General features: G+C 48.9%; 6 protein-coding genes across 6 annotated transcripts; 2 read left to right on the top strand and 4 right to left on the bottom strand.

Moving 5' to 3' along the window:
• Positions 1-39: 39 nt before the first annotated feature.
• Positions 40-1710, bottom strand: BDV27DRAFT_135784 (putative LaeA-like methyltransferase). The gene is made up of 4 exons (XM_032068622.1): positions 1219-1710; positions 1048-1158; positions 700-968; positions 40-648 (listed from the first exon to the last, which is right to left on the bottom strand). Exons 1-4 carry the CDS (start codon positions 1350-1352, stop codon positions 218-220), a joined length of 945 nt encoding a protein of 314 aa, XP_031922748.1. The 5' UTR covers positions 1353-1710; the 3' UTR covers positions 40-217.
• Positions 1711-2024: 314 nt separating this feature from the next.
• Positions 2025-5728, bottom strand: BDV27DRAFT_135783 (TAPT1 family protein). Its single transcript, XM_032068621.1, has one exon. The coding sequence runs from the start codon at positions 5543-5545 to the stop codon at positions 2351-2353; it is 3195 nt and encodes a 1064-aa protein (XP_031922747.1). The 5' UTR covers positions 5546-5728; the 3' UTR covers positions 2025-2350.
• An 835-nt stretch (positions 5729-6563) lies between these two features.
• On the top strand, positions 6564-7387 carry BDV27DRAFT_162422 (uncharacterized protein; the record flags this gene model as incomplete). Its single annotated transcript, XM_032073388.1, has 2 exons — positions 6564-6722; positions 6794-7387. 2 exons carry the CDS (start codon positions 6564-6566, stop codon positions 7385-7387), a joined length of 753 nt encoding a protein of 250 aa, XP_031922746.1.
• A 693-nt stretch (positions 7388-8080) lies between these two features.
• BDV27DRAFT_52069 (uncharacterized protein) lies at positions 8081-10581 on the bottom strand. The gene is made up of 3 exons (XM_032076839.1): positions 10153-10581; positions 9639-10065; positions 8081-9584 (listed from the first exon to the last, which is right to left on the bottom strand). Exons 1-3 carry the CDS (start codon positions 10213-10215, stop codon positions 8158-8160), a joined length of 1917 nt encoding a protein of 638 aa, XP_031922745.1. The 5' UTR covers positions 10216-10581; the 3' UTR covers positions 8081-8157.
• Positions 10582-11244: 663 nt separating this feature from the next.
• On the bottom strand, positions 11245-12107 carry BDV27DRAFT_135781 (uncharacterized protein). The gene is made up of 2 exons (XM_032068620.1): positions 11451-12107; positions 11245-11348 (listed from the first exon to the last, which is right to left on the bottom strand). The coding sequence occupies exon 1, from the start codon at positions 11953-11955 to the stop codon at positions 11737-11739; it is 219 nt and encodes a 72-aa protein (XP_031922744.1). The 5' UTR covers positions 11956-12107; the 3' UTR covers positions 11245-11348; positions 11451-11736.
• A 1345-nt stretch (positions 12108-13452) lies between these two features.
• Positions 13453-16094, top strand: BDV27DRAFT_168382 (uncharacterized protein; the record flags this gene model as incomplete). Its single annotated transcript, XM_032074753.1, has 3 exons — positions 13453-13508; positions 14507-14676; positions 14733-16094. 3 exons carry the CDS (start codon positions 13453-13455, stop codon positions 15923-15925), a joined length of 1419 nt encoding a protein of 472 aa, XP_031922743.1. The 3' UTR covers positions 15926-16094.
• Positions 16095-16552: the final 458 nt, after the last annotated feature.

Genomic DNA, 16552 nt, shown 5'->3' with positions numbered 1-16552 from the left:
GTGTAGCGAGAAAGGTCATGAAAATGTAGGATGCCATGATGTCGTGGAGAATCGTCAGCATTGTGTGATTTAATCGTATATACATATATATCACTCTGATACATTAGTTATTAACCGCTGCATGTATTAGTAACACAGGATGGAAAGAACAATCAAGGAATGCAACCATATCTGACCCAGTATAAAACTCGTATCATCGTCAATGCAACGCTCAAAATCAACCCTTCAAAGGCTTCCTTCCAAGAACAACATGCAGATTCACCACCGGCAAAACATTCTGACAGCGACTCTCCAGCTCTTCCACTAACCGCTCGGTCCGTTCCACGGCATCTTTCTCGTCCGTTGCCTCTCCGGTCCCTAGCATCGACTTCGGCAGCAATGACCGCAAGACCTGGACCAGCCATTCCCGTGCAGAATTATGCAGATACGGCTTATCAATGGTATTATACGACTGCCGGGATACATCCTCGAAACCGACTAGTTTGGCTAGCTTCTCGATCAGCACCGGCGCCGTCGGACATAGGCCCAGGTTCACAGCTGCTGACGCGACAGTCTCCTGCATGCGGAGAATGAATGGATCAGGCGATGATTCGGCGGTAGAGAACGCAGTCGTGTCGCAGTCGTCCCATTGAAGGTAGCCTCCTGGTTCTGTGTGTACCCGTTAGCATGTTTAGGAATTGAAAAAGGGAAGGAACGCACTTAGAAGCTCATATATGTTACGCATCGACTGAGGATAATCTTCTTCTTTGAGGGCACCGACGAGAAGCCGGAGATGTACTAAATCATATCGGCCTCTATGCTCTGGGGGGAACCGGTTGCGCATGTCATAAGTGGAGAGGTGAAGTTCATGAGTGGGTGCAATATCCTTGTAGAGGGGGTATTGGGCAGGAGAGATATCGAAGCCTTGGAGATAAAGACGATTGGTAGGATGTGGTTTGAGGGCCGTGATGAGGGACGAGAGCCATATCCTTGGGTCTATTAGCACGTGTTTGTACTTTTTTTTTGGAAGCCGAAGAAAGAAAAAGAGGGAGCACTGGGTACGCTTACCCGGTCCCCGTTGCAACGTCTGCTATAGTTGTGATATCCTCTAAAGGGATGGCAGGATGAATGGATCGACCACCAATTAAGTCGACGAGAAAGTTATGTTGGGCATTGAGCCTGTGCCATTAGCTTTCACCGATAAGGATGAGGCAGGCAGCTGAGTAATTAACTACCTACCTGGCAGATTCCTTGGGACTGCGATTAAGCAGGTACACCTCGTCATCTGGAGAGACCGAGCCCTTACAGGCCAGGGTCCTCCTAAGTCGACGCCAAAGCCTTAACAACAAAGTATGTACAAAACCAACCATCATGAATCACTGGCTAAAAACCGAGGGAAAGAAACGACTGTGCTCACACCCAAGATACCGGGGACAATTCCTACATATAACGTCATGACCATCCCCTGCATTCTCCACATGTCAAGCCATGGGTAAGGCAGGCCAAAAACGTCAATGGCCATGCACAACCCTCAAAAGGGTAACGAAGGGGGAGAAAAGGCCCCCTGACTCTATTTTCGAAGCCTAGACCAAGATGATCCTGAGCAAGTGGACTAAGACCACTCCAACCGTTGACCCAAGGTCTCGGAATGCGCACTAAAGGAAACACTATTTGGCACGAGGGATCCACTGACAGTAGCGTGGCTTTCCGGCTCGTGGGCTGAGTTTCCATAGCCAACGCTAGAAGAGCGAGTGGGGAGGCCATTGCTTGCTGCCAAGGTACTGGGCCGTCCTTCCTTCGGGCTTCGGGGATTGAACATGATTCAGACTAACAGCAATCAGGCAATGTTGCAGGGGGTTGCCTTATGCTCTGATGGTTTTCATGCTTGTTGTCCATCCTAGCTTAGCGATTCCATGAGTACGTCACGAGGAAAAGGGAAACAGAAGAGGAAGGAGTATATACCCACACATATTTTTTTTATTTATTTATTTCGTTTTCCTGAGAAAAGTGCTGCACGGTGAGGAACTTCGAGAAAATTCAGGTTCGCTAGCCCCAAAGATGGAACGAGCTACTGGTGGAGTCAGCACGGCAGTAAAAAATCAAAAGTGGCAGTAGAAAATTCCCGAGGTTGAGGTTTAAGTGTAAAAAGGCTCCACTTCGTCTCGAAGTTTGAATGACAATTTCCTTTTTCATGCTGTCGTTCCGGCCCAACGGACTGGAGCCACGTTCACTTGCAGACAGACGTGCATCCTCCATTACATACTCGCAGTCCAACAACAACGCGCACACACACACTTATTCTACAATATGATTAGGTATCTACACGTAATCTAAGGTACAAAAGTAAAAAAATTACAAGGTCATTATCGAATCACCAGATCCTCTTGGCCACCATCTCATACCGTCGAACGTGGTCCATGTTCAGCTCGTCCTTGGAATTCTTCTCCTTTTCTTCTTTGGCCTTCAGCCGTCGTAGTCCCTCAGGATCATCCGTGTAGATCCACCGTCGGTGGTCGTCATTGACTTCTACCACTCCCCACCCGCCAAACCGACGACTGCCCTCTACCGCATATTCTCGTGCGCGGGGCGGGCCACCGTTCTCATGAGACGATTGTTCCGTCTCCCGCTGTTTCATCGCTCGATAGCGGGAGCGAGCATAAGCCAACAACACCATTCCCAGTAGCAGTTTCACGATCAGTAACACCACATATCCCGTCAGAATGAGAACGACGGTGAAGATGTACACGGATTGCGCTGGGGATGGCATAGTATTCGCTAGGAGCTGCCTGAAAAAGGTGTTCAAATGGGCCGCAGATGCTGGCACGATCGTCCGCAGCGTCAGCGGCGGTGGGGACGGAAGTGGAGCGGGGACATAGTGGCTGTAGATTGAAGATAACGATGTCGACTCCACAGCCGTAGACGAGGGCTGTTGCGGCAGCAAAGCGGCCAGGAACATCTGATACGTTTGGACAGAAACCCGAAAGAATAGACATGACAACGGGATGACCGGCAGTCCCAACCGACGGGTTAGGTTCTGATCTCCAAAGGCATTCGTGTAATAGTCTTTTGTCAAAACGTCCAGGAAACGTTTGTAGATGGCGGGGCGTGTGTTATTGAATTTGCCTATGTATGCGTGTTTGAGCCAGTCAACAAGCATCTCGGACCCCAGTACGACCAGAAAAGGCCCGAGGACCTGGGCGAGAGTGGGGAGAAATGAATTCACATGACTGAAGGAGGCAATGATGGATGAAGGCACAATCGTGAACGATTGCGGTAGGATCGACGACATGGTTCGTGGTGGCGTTGATAAAGGTGTGCTATTGGTGCTCGTCGACTGGCTGCTAAAACTGGAGCCCAAGTTGCCAATGAAGTTGAATGCGCCCGTCTCCACGATATTGCGCGAAGCAATGATGATGAGCATAAGCCAAAGCTGAAAGCGCTCCACCACGTCTGCGCAAGTCAACTGAAACAAGTTTTCTTTCTCGAATTTCTTAAAGACAGTTGATTTAATCTCGACAAACTGATTCGACAGTAGCAAAGACAGCAAAGCATTTGAGTATGAATTGACAGCCACATTCAGCGTCATGACCTGGTAAAATAGCGCCGTGGCATGTACCACCGTGTAGGCCAACGCCAACAGGAAGAGCCCGAAGGGCCGGAAGACTTTACTTCGCCCATTCGGCCGGCGTTCCAAAGCCTCCCGCGAGAAAAGACACTCCAGCACATCCTGCCCGATGGCTGCGAATAGTCGGTCGCTGATTTCCAATACGTTGTATATCACGTAAAGCTTTATGGCGGCCTGTCCTCGGATCCAGTGATACATCCGGCTCGCGTCAAAGTACATGAGAACCACGCATGTGGCAATCATTAGTAGACCTTTGAGAATATCTGCCTTATCGTCAGGAAGCAGTGCGGACGGAATGGACTTTTGTCGACGGTGTTGATACTTGTGATGTATATCGGAGCGGCACCGTCTGCGCGCCTCCGCTGTTTTCGTTTTGGCATCTCGTTCAGTCCCAGCTGACTCCTGTCGCGGCCGGCCTTCAGCTTCTGAAGCCAGGCGCTGCTCGTGTGTTCCGTCTCCAGATACCTTGTTGCGCCTTCGCCATACTCTTCCCACGCCTTTAATGATAAAACCGGACATGAATCGAAACTCGACACCCAGATTGACCATCCAAGATTCTAGCAAAATATACAAAGCTTTCACAAAGCGAAGAGGAAGTATGGTAAACGAATAAAGCCACGAGTCTAAGCAAGCCAGTATCCCAAACCACAAGACCTGCTCTAGCACTGGCGGAAGCATAAAAAAATTCATCAGCCGCTCAAGCTTTACGCGAGAGGACTCATACGGGAAGTCGCTGGCGGCTGAGGGATGAATGTACAAGGGGGAGGGTCGGCCCGATGCAAGTTCTAATTGTAAGTATGTCGGAACAGATAAAGGAGGGAGGGGAATAGACGGCGGTATGGGTGAAGGTAGTGCAGAATCGGCCATTTGTGGTGTAGAATTCATGTGCTTAGAGTCTGATTCCCGACCTATGCTGGGACGATCCTGCTTCGACCGGGATGCCCACGTTTGTGCAAGGCGCTCGTTGCTAGGTAGCGTTTGTCGCCGAGCAGAGGTTGGGGTAGAAACAGCCCGTGAGCTTTGTGAGCGATGTCGAGTAGACGACGTGGGTGGTCTCGCCAAGCCTCCATCCAGAGTGAATTCTTTGTTTGTTCGGGATTTCGTGGCATGATCGGGTATTAACTTCATATCGTTCAACAGCGGCGAGGCATCGTCCGTCGAATACGTTTGCGAGTTTGGAGTATGCGTTTGATCAGAAACAACCCTGCGACTTTGTTCGCTATCCGCAGCGCGATAAGGAATCGACTGAGGCGAGGACGTGAGCTCTTGTATTTTGACGGGAGATAGTTTCGGAACCCGCTCTCGATCCTTATCCTGGTTCCTGACTGGAGAGGCCTCTCCAGACAACTGGTTAAGAACAGTCGCAACCTCGGGTCCATCAATGACATCCACTAAAGAAGTCCTATGTGACGTGGTACCGTTGACACCATCAGGTCCCTGAGAATGCTCAAAGAGCATGCCAAAGGCCTGATCGGGCGGTAAGGAATACTGTACGGTTTTCTGGTCGCCATTCGTAGTTCGCTGACTTGGAGATCGGTGATGGCTAGTGCTGTGTCCATTGCTCTGAGAATCATTTTGGTGTGGTTCTGCAGAGACCACCGGAATTTCGAAGCCTTCATCTAGCAGATTCAACGGCGACGGTTGGAGCTGTCGGGATCTTCGGGACATTTTCTCCTGATTCCTAGTTTCCGCTACTGCCTCCGTTTGCCTCTGTCCGGTGCTCGGTGATACACTCTCTGAACGTGAGGACCCCGCAAAAACGTCCTTGTCCTGCTGCTTGCCGGACCCGTTGTGTAACCCGTCCATCATTCCGGGAAGAGCAGAACTTTCCAGTCGAGGTATCGGAAAGTTGCGAGGCTTGCGATCATCATCCGAGGCGACCGAAGCTCGAGGAAACTCGTCCTGTTTAGGGGGGAGAGATGAGAGAAGGGGAGACACCATTGAAATGAGCGATCAGAGCAGACATGGGATGATTGGCGAGCAACTGAGCAACGTGGTGTCTCGTTTCGAGATTCAGGTGGGGATTGAAGCCATACTGGTATTCAGGCCCTGGGTTTGCCGTCAAAGTCGAAAATTAAGACGCAGAGACGAAGGAGAAGAAGAAGAAGAAGAAGCGCTGTTAGCATGTCCTCCGTTGTCGCTCCCCGTGATTGTGTCTGGTCGGTGAGGGTCGAGCCAAAAGGCGGTCAGAGGGAAGTGGAGTGAATCCACTTCATTGCGCAGCGGAGCGAAGCGAAGCAAGCATTATACCTAAGGTCAGTTCATCATTTACGTTTCGTGCTTGGCAGTCTCAAGATAATGCTCTTGGTTTGATATGCTTAAACAGCGAACATGCAAGTGTATCTATTCATTGATTTATCGTATCCGTCATGATTCTCAAATATCCTGGTCTGGCTTGGTTAGTATGACGCGGAAAATAGTGTCCCACATCGGGTCATAGTTCCGGCTTCCTGCTTTGAAGACGTATTCCTGATCATAGTAAGTAGTATAGAAAAATGTAGGGGATAAAAAATAAAAAGGAAGATATCAAGGTGGATCTTTTGGCTTGATCTTACCATCCATCTGGTTCATCCATCAACGGGCTGCCTTCAGTTCAAAGGAGGTAAAAAAATAATACATATTATCAAAGCCGCAAAGATACCTTATAAGCGTTCAAATCTCATTCGCCTCGGCCCTTTTCTCTTCCACATGGCTTCAGGTACAGCATATCGGTGCAAGAAGCCGCCCCATGATGTCCTTCAGTTCCGTCTGAGAGATGACAGTTACAAGTTATACAAAATCCACCGAATAAGCTTGAAAAGCCTAGTGCAAAGCCCACGCCTCGGGTCTATCAGCTTCCAGTCAAAATACTGCACTTGATACTTCTCAATCTCGACATACGCAGCATAGGGACTCTGCGTCAAGTGGACACGCTAGAAGACAGTGGAATCACTACCGGCGTACTCCTTGTTGAAGGCCCATGCCTCACACACGCTCTGTATCATCGACGCTGTCAAATGCTCTTCATATTTCCCTATACAATGGCTTTTTGCAGAGTTCTGCCATCCATGGTGCCGGAAATGCCCCGATTTTGGACCCTTTCTTTACTTACCTACACTCACGCGCTCATGCTACAAATGTAGTTACCTTCGACCAGAATACGAATTGGCGCGATTAGCTGATATTTGCTTGCACTTTGGACTGAAACAGAAAGATATTAACTCACTCCCAATCATCTACAATATTGAACCGCCCCGATACCGCTTGGCCGATATTACTCAAGCAAAAGCCCTGGGGATGCAGATTCATGGAAGTGTTAAGGAGATGAAGCGGGTATACAAGGGCCGCCTAAAGAGACGCGAAGAAAATTATCAACGTCGGGCTCAACAATGGAAAAGGAAACAGCGTCGAGGGATCCATGCCGGACACTCCAGACGGCGGTCTGCTCCTACATCCCTGATCGTAGACGAGGGAGCTTCATGGAGTATGCAGGCAACAGTCGCATTCCCATACTGGGACTACCGAACACAGACATTGGAGCCAGGTACCTACTGCCGGGCTTGCACTTATCACTGGGAGGAGGGCAAGGCGGATGATTGGAGACGTATGGAGACAATTTGGGATCTACATCCTCCCAGCAGAGAAGCCTATTACCGAGCATTCTCGGAGGCTGATTTACCTCAGCATTTCCTGAATTGTCCAGCAGTGAGGGTACACTATGATTTTCGAGTTAAACAAGCGGGGGTACACCAGGTTAAGAGGGATGGAACTGATTTCATCGTTCATCCCGAGAATAACCTCTGATACTGATACCAACTTGGGGCATTTTTCCGTGCTCCAGGACATCCAAGACAGATTTAACTAAAGGGCATAGCTACAGTAAGACCTCCATGAATAAAGAATTGACCCAGAGTCTGAGAAGATAACGGAACGAACCAATGTGTGCAGGGAGTGAGCACAGCATATAGTGAGCGCACCTTATATTAGTGTAATTCAAAGATTGAACATTTCATGGAGGGAGCCAAAGTAAATACTCTGTCTTTGTGAGGTCCCAAGTCACAGAATAAAGGACTCCTCTTTGATTCAGAACTTGGGGTTTCTTTGTGCATCTAAGGACATGTCCATTTAAAGTCATGAATGTGTGATTGGGGAGCAAGACCAATATGGCTGCAAGATGACGAAAAGCGACCACTCATGGATCAATAATGTCAATAATATGAATAATGCCCCATATCAAGAACGGCATTGAGTAAGATAGTGGTCTTTGTGAACTTGATGATGCTCTATTACAAATTTACACCGTCCCCTTCTTATATGAATGCAACTTTTTAGCTATCACATCTTACCCCGTAGACCGTTATATAGTATGGTCTGTACAGCAAAACACACACACATGCTTTAGAGTCCCTGGCACTAACAGTTATGACTAGAGGATAACCAGTGGCACTAATATTATAAAAGATTAATCTATACTCAATAATGCGTTGTTACATAGACAATACATTACTAAATAATCTGAAGCCTAATACTTATCAAAAGAGTAGGACTATTGCTAGCGGGTACATTCATCGTAACTAGATATAATCCTGTCCATAGTTCTGTGGTTGGGGCGGATACGCCCGGTTGGAGTAGGCTTGCGCAGTTGGAGGTGCAGACCTGTTATCGTATTCGGCCGGGGACGCGAACGCACTCGGTCCTGCCTGTTGATATACGGAAGAATTTGATGTGAATTCCCTCGCAAAAGGTGCTGGGGAATTTCTGGAAGGGGGATTGAATGGTGCATAACCATCTGGTCCGGAGGGCCGCGGTGTTCCGCGAGGTGCGACATGCGAAAAGTTCCTCATTACCGCCCCATCCACGGGGCTGAAACTGGGCTGGGGTCGAGCCGGAGGTTGGCCGGCCGCACCAAACGATCGCGCAGGATAGCCAGCCAGAGGAGGTAGGGTAGGAGTGCCACGAGGACCGGGGGGTGAAAAGGTTCGAAGAGGCCCGTTTTCCCCTAGGGACATACTTTGTCCTGGTGTCAGAGTTCGTGCCGGAGTCTTTGTTGAGCTATATGAATGGTATGGTGCAGTTGATGCGATATCGTGGGATGGGCGTGTCTCATAGGTACTCTGAATGTCGCCGGTGTCTCCAAAACCATGCGCAGAAGCCATATCACTCACTCCGCCGACTGAGGGTGCAGGTGCGGGTCCTGGCGTGTTATTGAACCTTGGCATCGGTGTTTGAATCCGCGAAGCAGGCATAGGAATCTGAGTCGGGAGAGGAGGTACTGGCGGCGCTGGAGAGCTTTGGCGATCAAGAGGACTATATCCTGAGACTGCCGTACTTCCCGAGAGCGAAGTGGACGCGGAGTAGGCCGATGATTGGGTCATTGTTCGGCTGAGCGGGGGTTTGTCTTCAAACGCTGCCACGCTCGGAAGGGTTGGAGCCCGGTCCGGTGCGGTTGTCCCCGGGCGTGATGAGTACGATGGCACTGTGGTTTGTGTTGTGCTGCGCGAGAGAGTTGTGACAGTTGGCGCCTTGTCATCACCACCGACAGTGGGCAAGGTGGGACTCGTATCCAAACCCATGTTGGGTTGGGTGGGTTTTCGCTCTTGTAACGCCATTCCTTTGGCCAAAGCTTTGTTCACCTTCCGACGGACGATGCGAGTGAGCCGGGTTTTGATCTTCCGTCGACAGTAAGCTTTCAAGGAGCCATCTTGGGAAGGAATATGGTGGAACAGAAAGATGAGGTATAAGATGATGGCGAGCGCAAGCTTTAGGATAGACAAAACCCAAATAATCAATGTAAAAAGCATGCCAAAGAGGACCAGGGCCCGCTGATTGTTATTTTCAGCCAAGATCTTCACATTGTCAAAGAATTGGATGAACGAAGATGAATCATCTGTGTTGGGCGCATTCTCCCCACCGGGAAGCAGATCCATGCGCATGACCGAATACAATGTGATCGCATTGACGACTTGACGCGGCCCATCGGCAATAAGGACATTCATCCAGGCTAACCATAGAATTAGTATCCATCGGATTGAGAACCGGCAATGGTTGAACCTACTCTCAAAGGAGAAATATGCAAACAGCGCAACGTACTCCGCCCCCTTTTTACTTTTGGTGAGCTCGGCAAAGACGAGGAACCGCTTCCATCCATGGCCACTGGCCCATATGCGAATACTTTGAAGGCGCACCGCGAGAGAATCCAAGTAACTCTGCGAGATACTGCCGGAGCGAATGGCGCGAATAGCACGGATCCATCGCAAGACCAAGAGAACGAATGAGATGATAATACAGACGGCAAAAATCCAGCGAGAGACGGTAAAAGGAATGGCAGGCTCGATTTGTCCGGCCCACTTCGAGAAAGCGAGTAGATTAACGGCAGTGAAGGTGTCAACCGCATATACCGCTATTGAAATCAAGAGGAAGACCCAAAGAAAGAAGTAAGAGAATGGCGATAGACAGGACTCTGATTTGAAGTCATTCAGATTCTAGGGAGTGCGTCAATGTTAGCCAAGCAACATTAACCCCCCGGGGGGGGGGGGGGGGGGGGGGCTTCTCTTCCCGATGGAACGTACGATGTAGTCCCATTGTTCCTCCAGGGATACCGGGCCTTTTTCACGATCGCCGCAGCAAGGCATTTTGTGTGTTCTCGGTCCTGCCGAGAAGCAAAACGATCGACTCTTCGAATGAGCCCAAGGAGGGGCAGCCAGTCACAGACAGGCAGGATGAACTTCGTCGGGCCAGCCGGGCGAAGTGAGAAATTGCAGCAGAGGCGATAACAGCGACCGAGGAAGTTGTGTTTCTTTTGTAGGGAGAGCCGATCCCAATAGCGAGTGACAAGAAGTGGATCGTGTTCGATCGGCGGTTGCGAGAATCAGTGGCGCATCGCCGTTGGACAATCGCAGGGCTACAGATCGCAGAGACACGCGTATATCAGCTTCGGCCCGTCACACAAGGGCCATTGGGCTTGTCCGAAAGGGAAAGAAGAACCCTCAAACGAACGAGGGTGGTGTGTGCGACTGTTTGTCCTTTCTCGGAGGGGATGATGGGGCTAGCGCCAAGATCAGGGCTTTCGGGCGCGTTTGGACTTTAGAAGCTGTCGCAACCGAGATGGAGAATTGCGGGGACTCGGGCAAGCACAGAGTAGGTTTTCGGATGGTTTACTGGGTCGCAAGGAACGAACGACTGGATTGACAGCGGTTAAAGAGAGTCGATTGAATCGCCAGCCACCAACGAAAGAGAACGGCGTGAGAAGAATGGATGCGCAGGTATGCAGGAGCCCCTGCGATGAAACACGAGGAGAACGCACGAGGAATCCAATCAACACCTGGAGGGGGAAATTCAATCTGACGTGGGCGGTTAAAGTTCAGGAACCATTTTTCATTTCGGAGGTCTTTCTGTTTTCCTCTCAAGAACACCAACACCAACAACACCATCACAACAGAAAAGGAACACAAACATTGACAACAAGAAAACAAAGACCGTACCACTTCTTTTTTTCTTTATTTTTCTTCAAGGTTTAATAAGCTTTTCCTTGCTTTTCCTTGAGTTCTTATTCTTCAAACTTTTATTATCGAATTTGGTTGATTTCCACTTAATTCCCCACTCTTGACTTGGCATCATTTCCGATGGGCGAGCGTCATTGCGGAAGGAAAGTGGGTGCAAAGCGTGTCTGTCCCACAGAAGGAGACCCCATAAAATGCCCAACCCACCGACACACGCACGGGCCAACTTCCATTGACAGAAAAACGCCGAGGTAAAAGAGGACGATGTAAGTATATCAATGCGGCGTGTGTTTGTCCCACAAAAGGGGACTCCAAGCCCACCATCACAACACACAGAAATGCCACTCGATAGCTAATGGCCGATGTAGCGTGTGCTTGTCCCTCAGAAGTGGACCTGCCACCACAGCACACGGAATGTTACGTCCCCGAGGAATCGATCATTATATCCGAGCGCACACCGTGTGTTCCCAAAAATTGGGAACCCCACCGCGTACTCGTCCCCACGGGACGCAAGGAGAGTTATAACGATCAAATCCTTCACCCACTGCGAACGATCATCGAAACTACCAGGCGTACAGGATGAGTAATGCCCCATGATCCAGAAGCTCTGCGCATCATCCCCCGGAAGGGGCGCTCACAAGCCCCTGAAAGAGATCAGGGGATAGTGGGCGGACGCCTGTTACCCTGACGGCGCACAGGCGTCGACGCCGCCGCGTTGGACAGCGAGATGCGGAGCTTTTGGCACTCGCCCTCCAGCTCGCGCGTCTTTTTGCCCCAACGGATGTTTTCCTCCGTCCGCGCTCTTTTCTCCTTACTCAGAGCCTCCCGCAGCTTCTGAACGCCCTCCTGGGCTAACTGCTCGGAAGGCCACATAAAGCCTTGCTTGGTTTCGCCGAGCTGGCGGTGGAAGTCGTTGATTTCGGTCTGCTGCTGGGAGACGGCTCGACTGATCTGAGGAGGTCTGATTCGACCAGGTGTGGCTAGAAACAGACAAAAGAATAGTATGAGGATGTGAAATATCCGCTGTCTGTAAAAGGTTACACGTTCAACGAAATCTTGGTCTCTCGAGCGCTGGCAATCGGCTTGAAAGAGTTGATGATCGTGAGAGGGCGGAGAGGAGGGGAGGGGAGGAATCAAAGCAGGGAGGGTGCAGAAAGAAAGGAACGACACAACGCGTCTGCTAGGCAACGGCTTCACACCAACCTACCAGTGAATTGATGTCTATGTGTGATATCAAGGCATACAGCCTCCTGGAACTAGACAATGGATGTCACTAGCCTCCAGATTGATTGGACAGGCAAAGAGGGGGTTCAGCCAGCTGGATGCCCGCGGGCAGTGAAATGATAGAGACAGACCTGCTTCACATGACTGGGGCGAGAATTTGTCAAGCTACAAATAATGTTCGTCGAGCTTAACAACTCCCAGAGATAGGCAGTATTCGAAGGTCAAGAAAACCTCTGACTACATGACAATATAGAAATCAACCTCAATTGGAGCAACGACCAGAGACAATGACCTTTGTTAGATGCGGAGAATTGCATTGTGAACGCCGGTTTCCTGATTCCGTTGAGGGAGTTTCCGTACTAAAATGTGCATGTAGAAGTCTCTTCTAGTATCAACTACAGGAGACCTGCTGTAGTTTGTATATTGTGACGTCCTGGTGTACTGTGCGAGCTTCGACTCTCAGTGAATATAGGCGATGAGCCTTAAATATCCTTAACTACATGACTAGAGTAAGAAGAGAATGAGAAAAGAAGTTCGAACTGGCTGTTACACTCTAGTGTAAGAACAAGTAACAAACACCAAAGAACTACATGGTGTAGGGTTAGTATCATATTTCGGGGTGATTGTTGTCACATATGTATACTGCTCGATGCCGTAACAATAATTAAGATATATAGTACATAATACATCCAAATCCATGTATCTTGCCCTTTTACACCAATCTTGTTCATTAAATATGTAGACAAAACGATGTAAGAATAACTCTTACAAATAATACATCCCCGAACTATCCAACAATAATATATACAGAAAGATTATGCACAGGAGTACCAGCACCCATCGACTCCTCAGACCTTTGTCGCCTATGCAATAATCAGCACATCGATCACCAACAAACCCCCAAGACTTAATAAATCATCAAACTCACCATATCAAACCATCCCCCACCGGCAAACTGGCACGGACTCGGCCCCCGATTCACAACTCCCGCACTCTCATAAAACCGGATCAGATAATCATGACATCTCAACATAATTTGATCTGCCTCTATGCCCGCATTCCTTATATACTCCACATACGCCTTAACAAGACACTTCCCCACCCCTGTCCCCTGGTACGCAGGCAACTGCAACAGAATGGACCGTGATGTTAGTACCGCGCGGATCATCGCCAATGACTTCTCTATCTACTATCGCAGGGTCGTGTGGGGAGCGAGATCGCCAGTCACTAGGCATCTTCATAGAGCCTTCTGTTATTGTTGTCGACGGGATCGAACCCCGATGACGTTGGCGATAAGTTGTTCAGTGTTACTCGTTTTAAGGAAGAGGCTGAGGCAGAGGTCGGGGGTGCGGTTGAGGCGGTATGAGAATTATGTGTTTAAGTATGGGGTTTTGATCTTGCTTGGGGCTTGGGGGATTAGTACCTTTTCTTCTGAGCATCTTTCTTGCTCCACGAAGGAGCTTTCAACGGTTACGCAGGACTTGAGGTCTTCGGCGGTTAGAGGGCGGGTGAAGGCGTTTAGTCCGGTTAGGGCTGACATTGTAGTGGGTTGGTTGATGCCATTGTAGGGGTTGACTTTGAGTTATTCTGTAGATGATGTACTCGAAGTTATATTTGTTTGTTATATATTACAATGTCTACTAGGAAAAGAGTCATACTACTTACTATTACTCACACGTACTGATGGGTCTATAGTTTTTCTGGGAGAAAAGCTCCCACGAATCAGATTGGATAAAATTAGTGACCGCGCCCTGCGCCGACGCCTTGCCGCTAAGTGGGTCATTCGTGAACTGCTGCATTAAGGTGGTCAACAATATACTAGTAGCACTGGTGGCTTTAGAATCGCGTGATATCCTTGCTTGTTACTGGTCTAGATATGGAGCTTTTTGGTAATCTGGGAGCGGAGTGAACCTTCATATTAAAGTTACAATTTATGATATATAGTACCATCATGCGCTTCGCGTTATATATTTGTGCATGGTTTCCCACTTGACATTGAGATTGGAGCAAAGTATCCAGTTATTTATCTACTAACACAACGGCTGTCCCTCGCTATTGTGAAACTCATTGGTAATCTCCTACTACTAGTCAATTTGATTCTTCCCTTGTCCTATACCCGTTGAACTGTACATCCAAATTACGTCTGTGTCGACTTTTTGCCCCTACTATACTGAATTCGAACTCCGGACATGAAGTGCAGTGTCATCTCTGAATCTTGGTTCAAGCGCCGACCTAGAATATCCATCGACCTCAGCGGCAAGAAGGAAGGCCCTGTCAGTTCGTATACAACCTCAGATAAGATAGAAGGAACCGCAACAATTATTGCCGACCGGGATACACCATTCGATCACATCAAAATTACATTCGAAGGTGCTATTAGCCCACCATGTTTGACAATCAAAGGCGTGGCTAATTAGTGAAATCAGGAACTACCCGTGTATATATTGAGAGACCAGCCCCCGTTCCTAGAGGCCGCTATCTCGCCGCCTGGAGCACTTTCCTTAGGCTGCAGCATCCACTTGACACGAGCCTACAGCCCACTGAACGCGTGCTTAGAGAAGGCCAACCGGTCACTATCCCCTTCACGTTTACTATCCCAGATCGCTTGACCCCCCAAAGTTGCGAGCATCCGGTGGATCATGATCACGTCCATCAAAGGCATACCCGGCTACCTCCAACGCTGGAGGATTCTAAAACCACCAGCAGTAGCAAATCCCCCATCGATAATCTGAACCCGAGGATGTGTCGAATTGAATACTTCGTCAAAGTCGCGATCCAGGGACACTCGGTGCTGGAGCCATTGGCAGCCCGGATTAGGAAAGTGCATTTAGTGCCTGTCTACGACGAGGAGCTGCCCTTGGTTGTCTGTGTTGACAAGAGAGACTATTGTTGGCGGAAAGAGGTAGAACTCCGACGTGGCATGCTGAGGGATAGGATGGGGCGGCTTCAAATGGTTGCATCGCAGCCCGGACCTATACTTGTTACACCAGGGTGCAGGGTATCTGAGCTTGTGAGTTCAGCTGTAACGGTGCATATTCGTTTCGATCCAGTCGGAGATGAGCCACCACCGCTGCTGAAGTGCTTGCGGACCAAGCTTAAAGCGTCAACCTTTTATGCCTCCTGTCCGTGGACTAATATCCCATCTTATTCTACCATGTCATGTCCTCACATCGACGCCGGCCTCTTCGAGAGGACTGTACCGGTATCATCGCTCTGCATCGCGTCCGTGGGATGGGAAAAACAGGAACTGGATAGCAGCAGAGATCTTTATGACCATACTCCCGTGTTGTGTCCCAAAAAGCCTATGATAAGAAATTCTGCTATTTATTATACAGCCTGTCTGACTGTCCCCATCACACTCCCACGAAACAATAAGTTTGTCCCAACATTCCACTCGTGCTTTATCTCCCGAACATATGCGCTCGAGATTGAGCTTTTTTACCACACTACCTATGCGTCTATGCCGACGGCGATTAAGCTCAAAGTACCGCTACATATCGCATCGTCACGGAGACCAGATAATCCAAGACATGAGTCTTTCGATCTTGCAATTTCATCATTACCAGGAGGATCAGCCGTGCAAGTACCAGGGATACCAATGTTACCAGGATATAACTAATGTCCGTATCCTGCGCCAACGGTTTGATGCTCCTGGAGGGTAATAGTGGTGATGATATCGTTTTTATACTCCCGAAAACTAGATATATATAGATCTCTATATAACATGAGTCAAGGAATGTATTGATATGCTTGCCTCGAATTGTAAAGTATTGGATCTGGGGCAGTTATATCACGATTATCACCCTAAATTTGTCGGTATACTAAGGTCTGTGAACTTATTAACATTCTACTTTAGACCGAAACATTATTATTACTGCTGGAGTCCGGCACTTAAATCTTTAACGTTATGAGAATTTCCTCATCAATAGGATTCTGTTGAATAGTTGGTATATGGGTTGTTTCGGCTGCTTGGATATTATACAAGCGGTATTGTCCTTCATGCCCTGTCTTCCAACGAACGTGATCTTCGGTGGCTTTGAGCTACATATAGCTCTGTTGTAATGACACAACTTTAGTTCACTTTTGACCTTATGTATTTCGTACACTCATTCAACCACACTCATTCTCCATACTTGCTGCTGGCATCACCAACAGCACTTCCATGCGTTCCCTTGTTACCTGGTGGTAGAACTAGACTGCATAATATGAAATGCTTCAAATTGGGAAGAAAAACTAGCAATCTTGA

Source organism: Aspergillus caelatus (assembly GCF_009193585.1).
Source record: "Aspergillus caelatus strain CBS 763.97 unplaced genomic scaffold BDV27scaffold_251, whole genome shotgun sequence".
NCBI lineage: Eukaryota > Fungi > Ascomycota > Eurotiomycetes > Eurotiales > Aspergillaceae > Aspergillus > Aspergillus caelatus.
This window is presented reverse-complemented; position numbering and strand designations above follow the sequence as displayed.

Coding starts and splice junctions, on each gene's coding strand:
- BDV27DRAFT_135784 (XM_032068622.1), bottom strand. CDS start 1,352: ATGATGGTTGGTTTTGTACATACTTTGTTGTTAAGGCTTTGGCGTCGA. Junction 1,159..1,218: donor AGTCCCAAGGAATCTGCCAG/GTAGGTAGTTAA, acceptor CTAATGGCACAG/GCTCAATGCCCAACATAACT. Junction 649..699: donor TAACATATATGAGCTTCTAA/GTGCGTTCCTTC, acceptor GGGTACACACAG/AACCAGGAGGCTACCTTCAA.
- BDV27DRAFT_135783 (XM_032068621.1), bottom strand. CDS start 5,545: ATGGTGTCTCCCCTTCTCTCATCTCTCCCCCCTAAACAGGACGAGTTT.
- BDV27DRAFT_52069 (XM_032076839.1), bottom strand. CDS start 10,215: ATGCCTTGCTGCGGCGATCGTGAAAAAGGCCCGGTATCCCTGGAGGAA. Junction 10,066..10,152: donor AGGAACAATGGGACTACATC/GTACGTTCCATC, acceptor CGCACTCCCTAG/AATCTGAATGACTTCAAATC. Junction 9,585..9,638: donor TGCATATTTCTCCTTTGAGA/GTAGGTTCAACC, acceptor TTCTATGGTTAG/CCTGGATGAATGTCCTTATT.
- BDV27DRAFT_135781 (XM_032068620.1), bottom strand. CDS start 11,955: ATGTGGCCTTCCGAGCAGTTAGCCCAGGAGGGCGTTCAGAAGCTGCGG.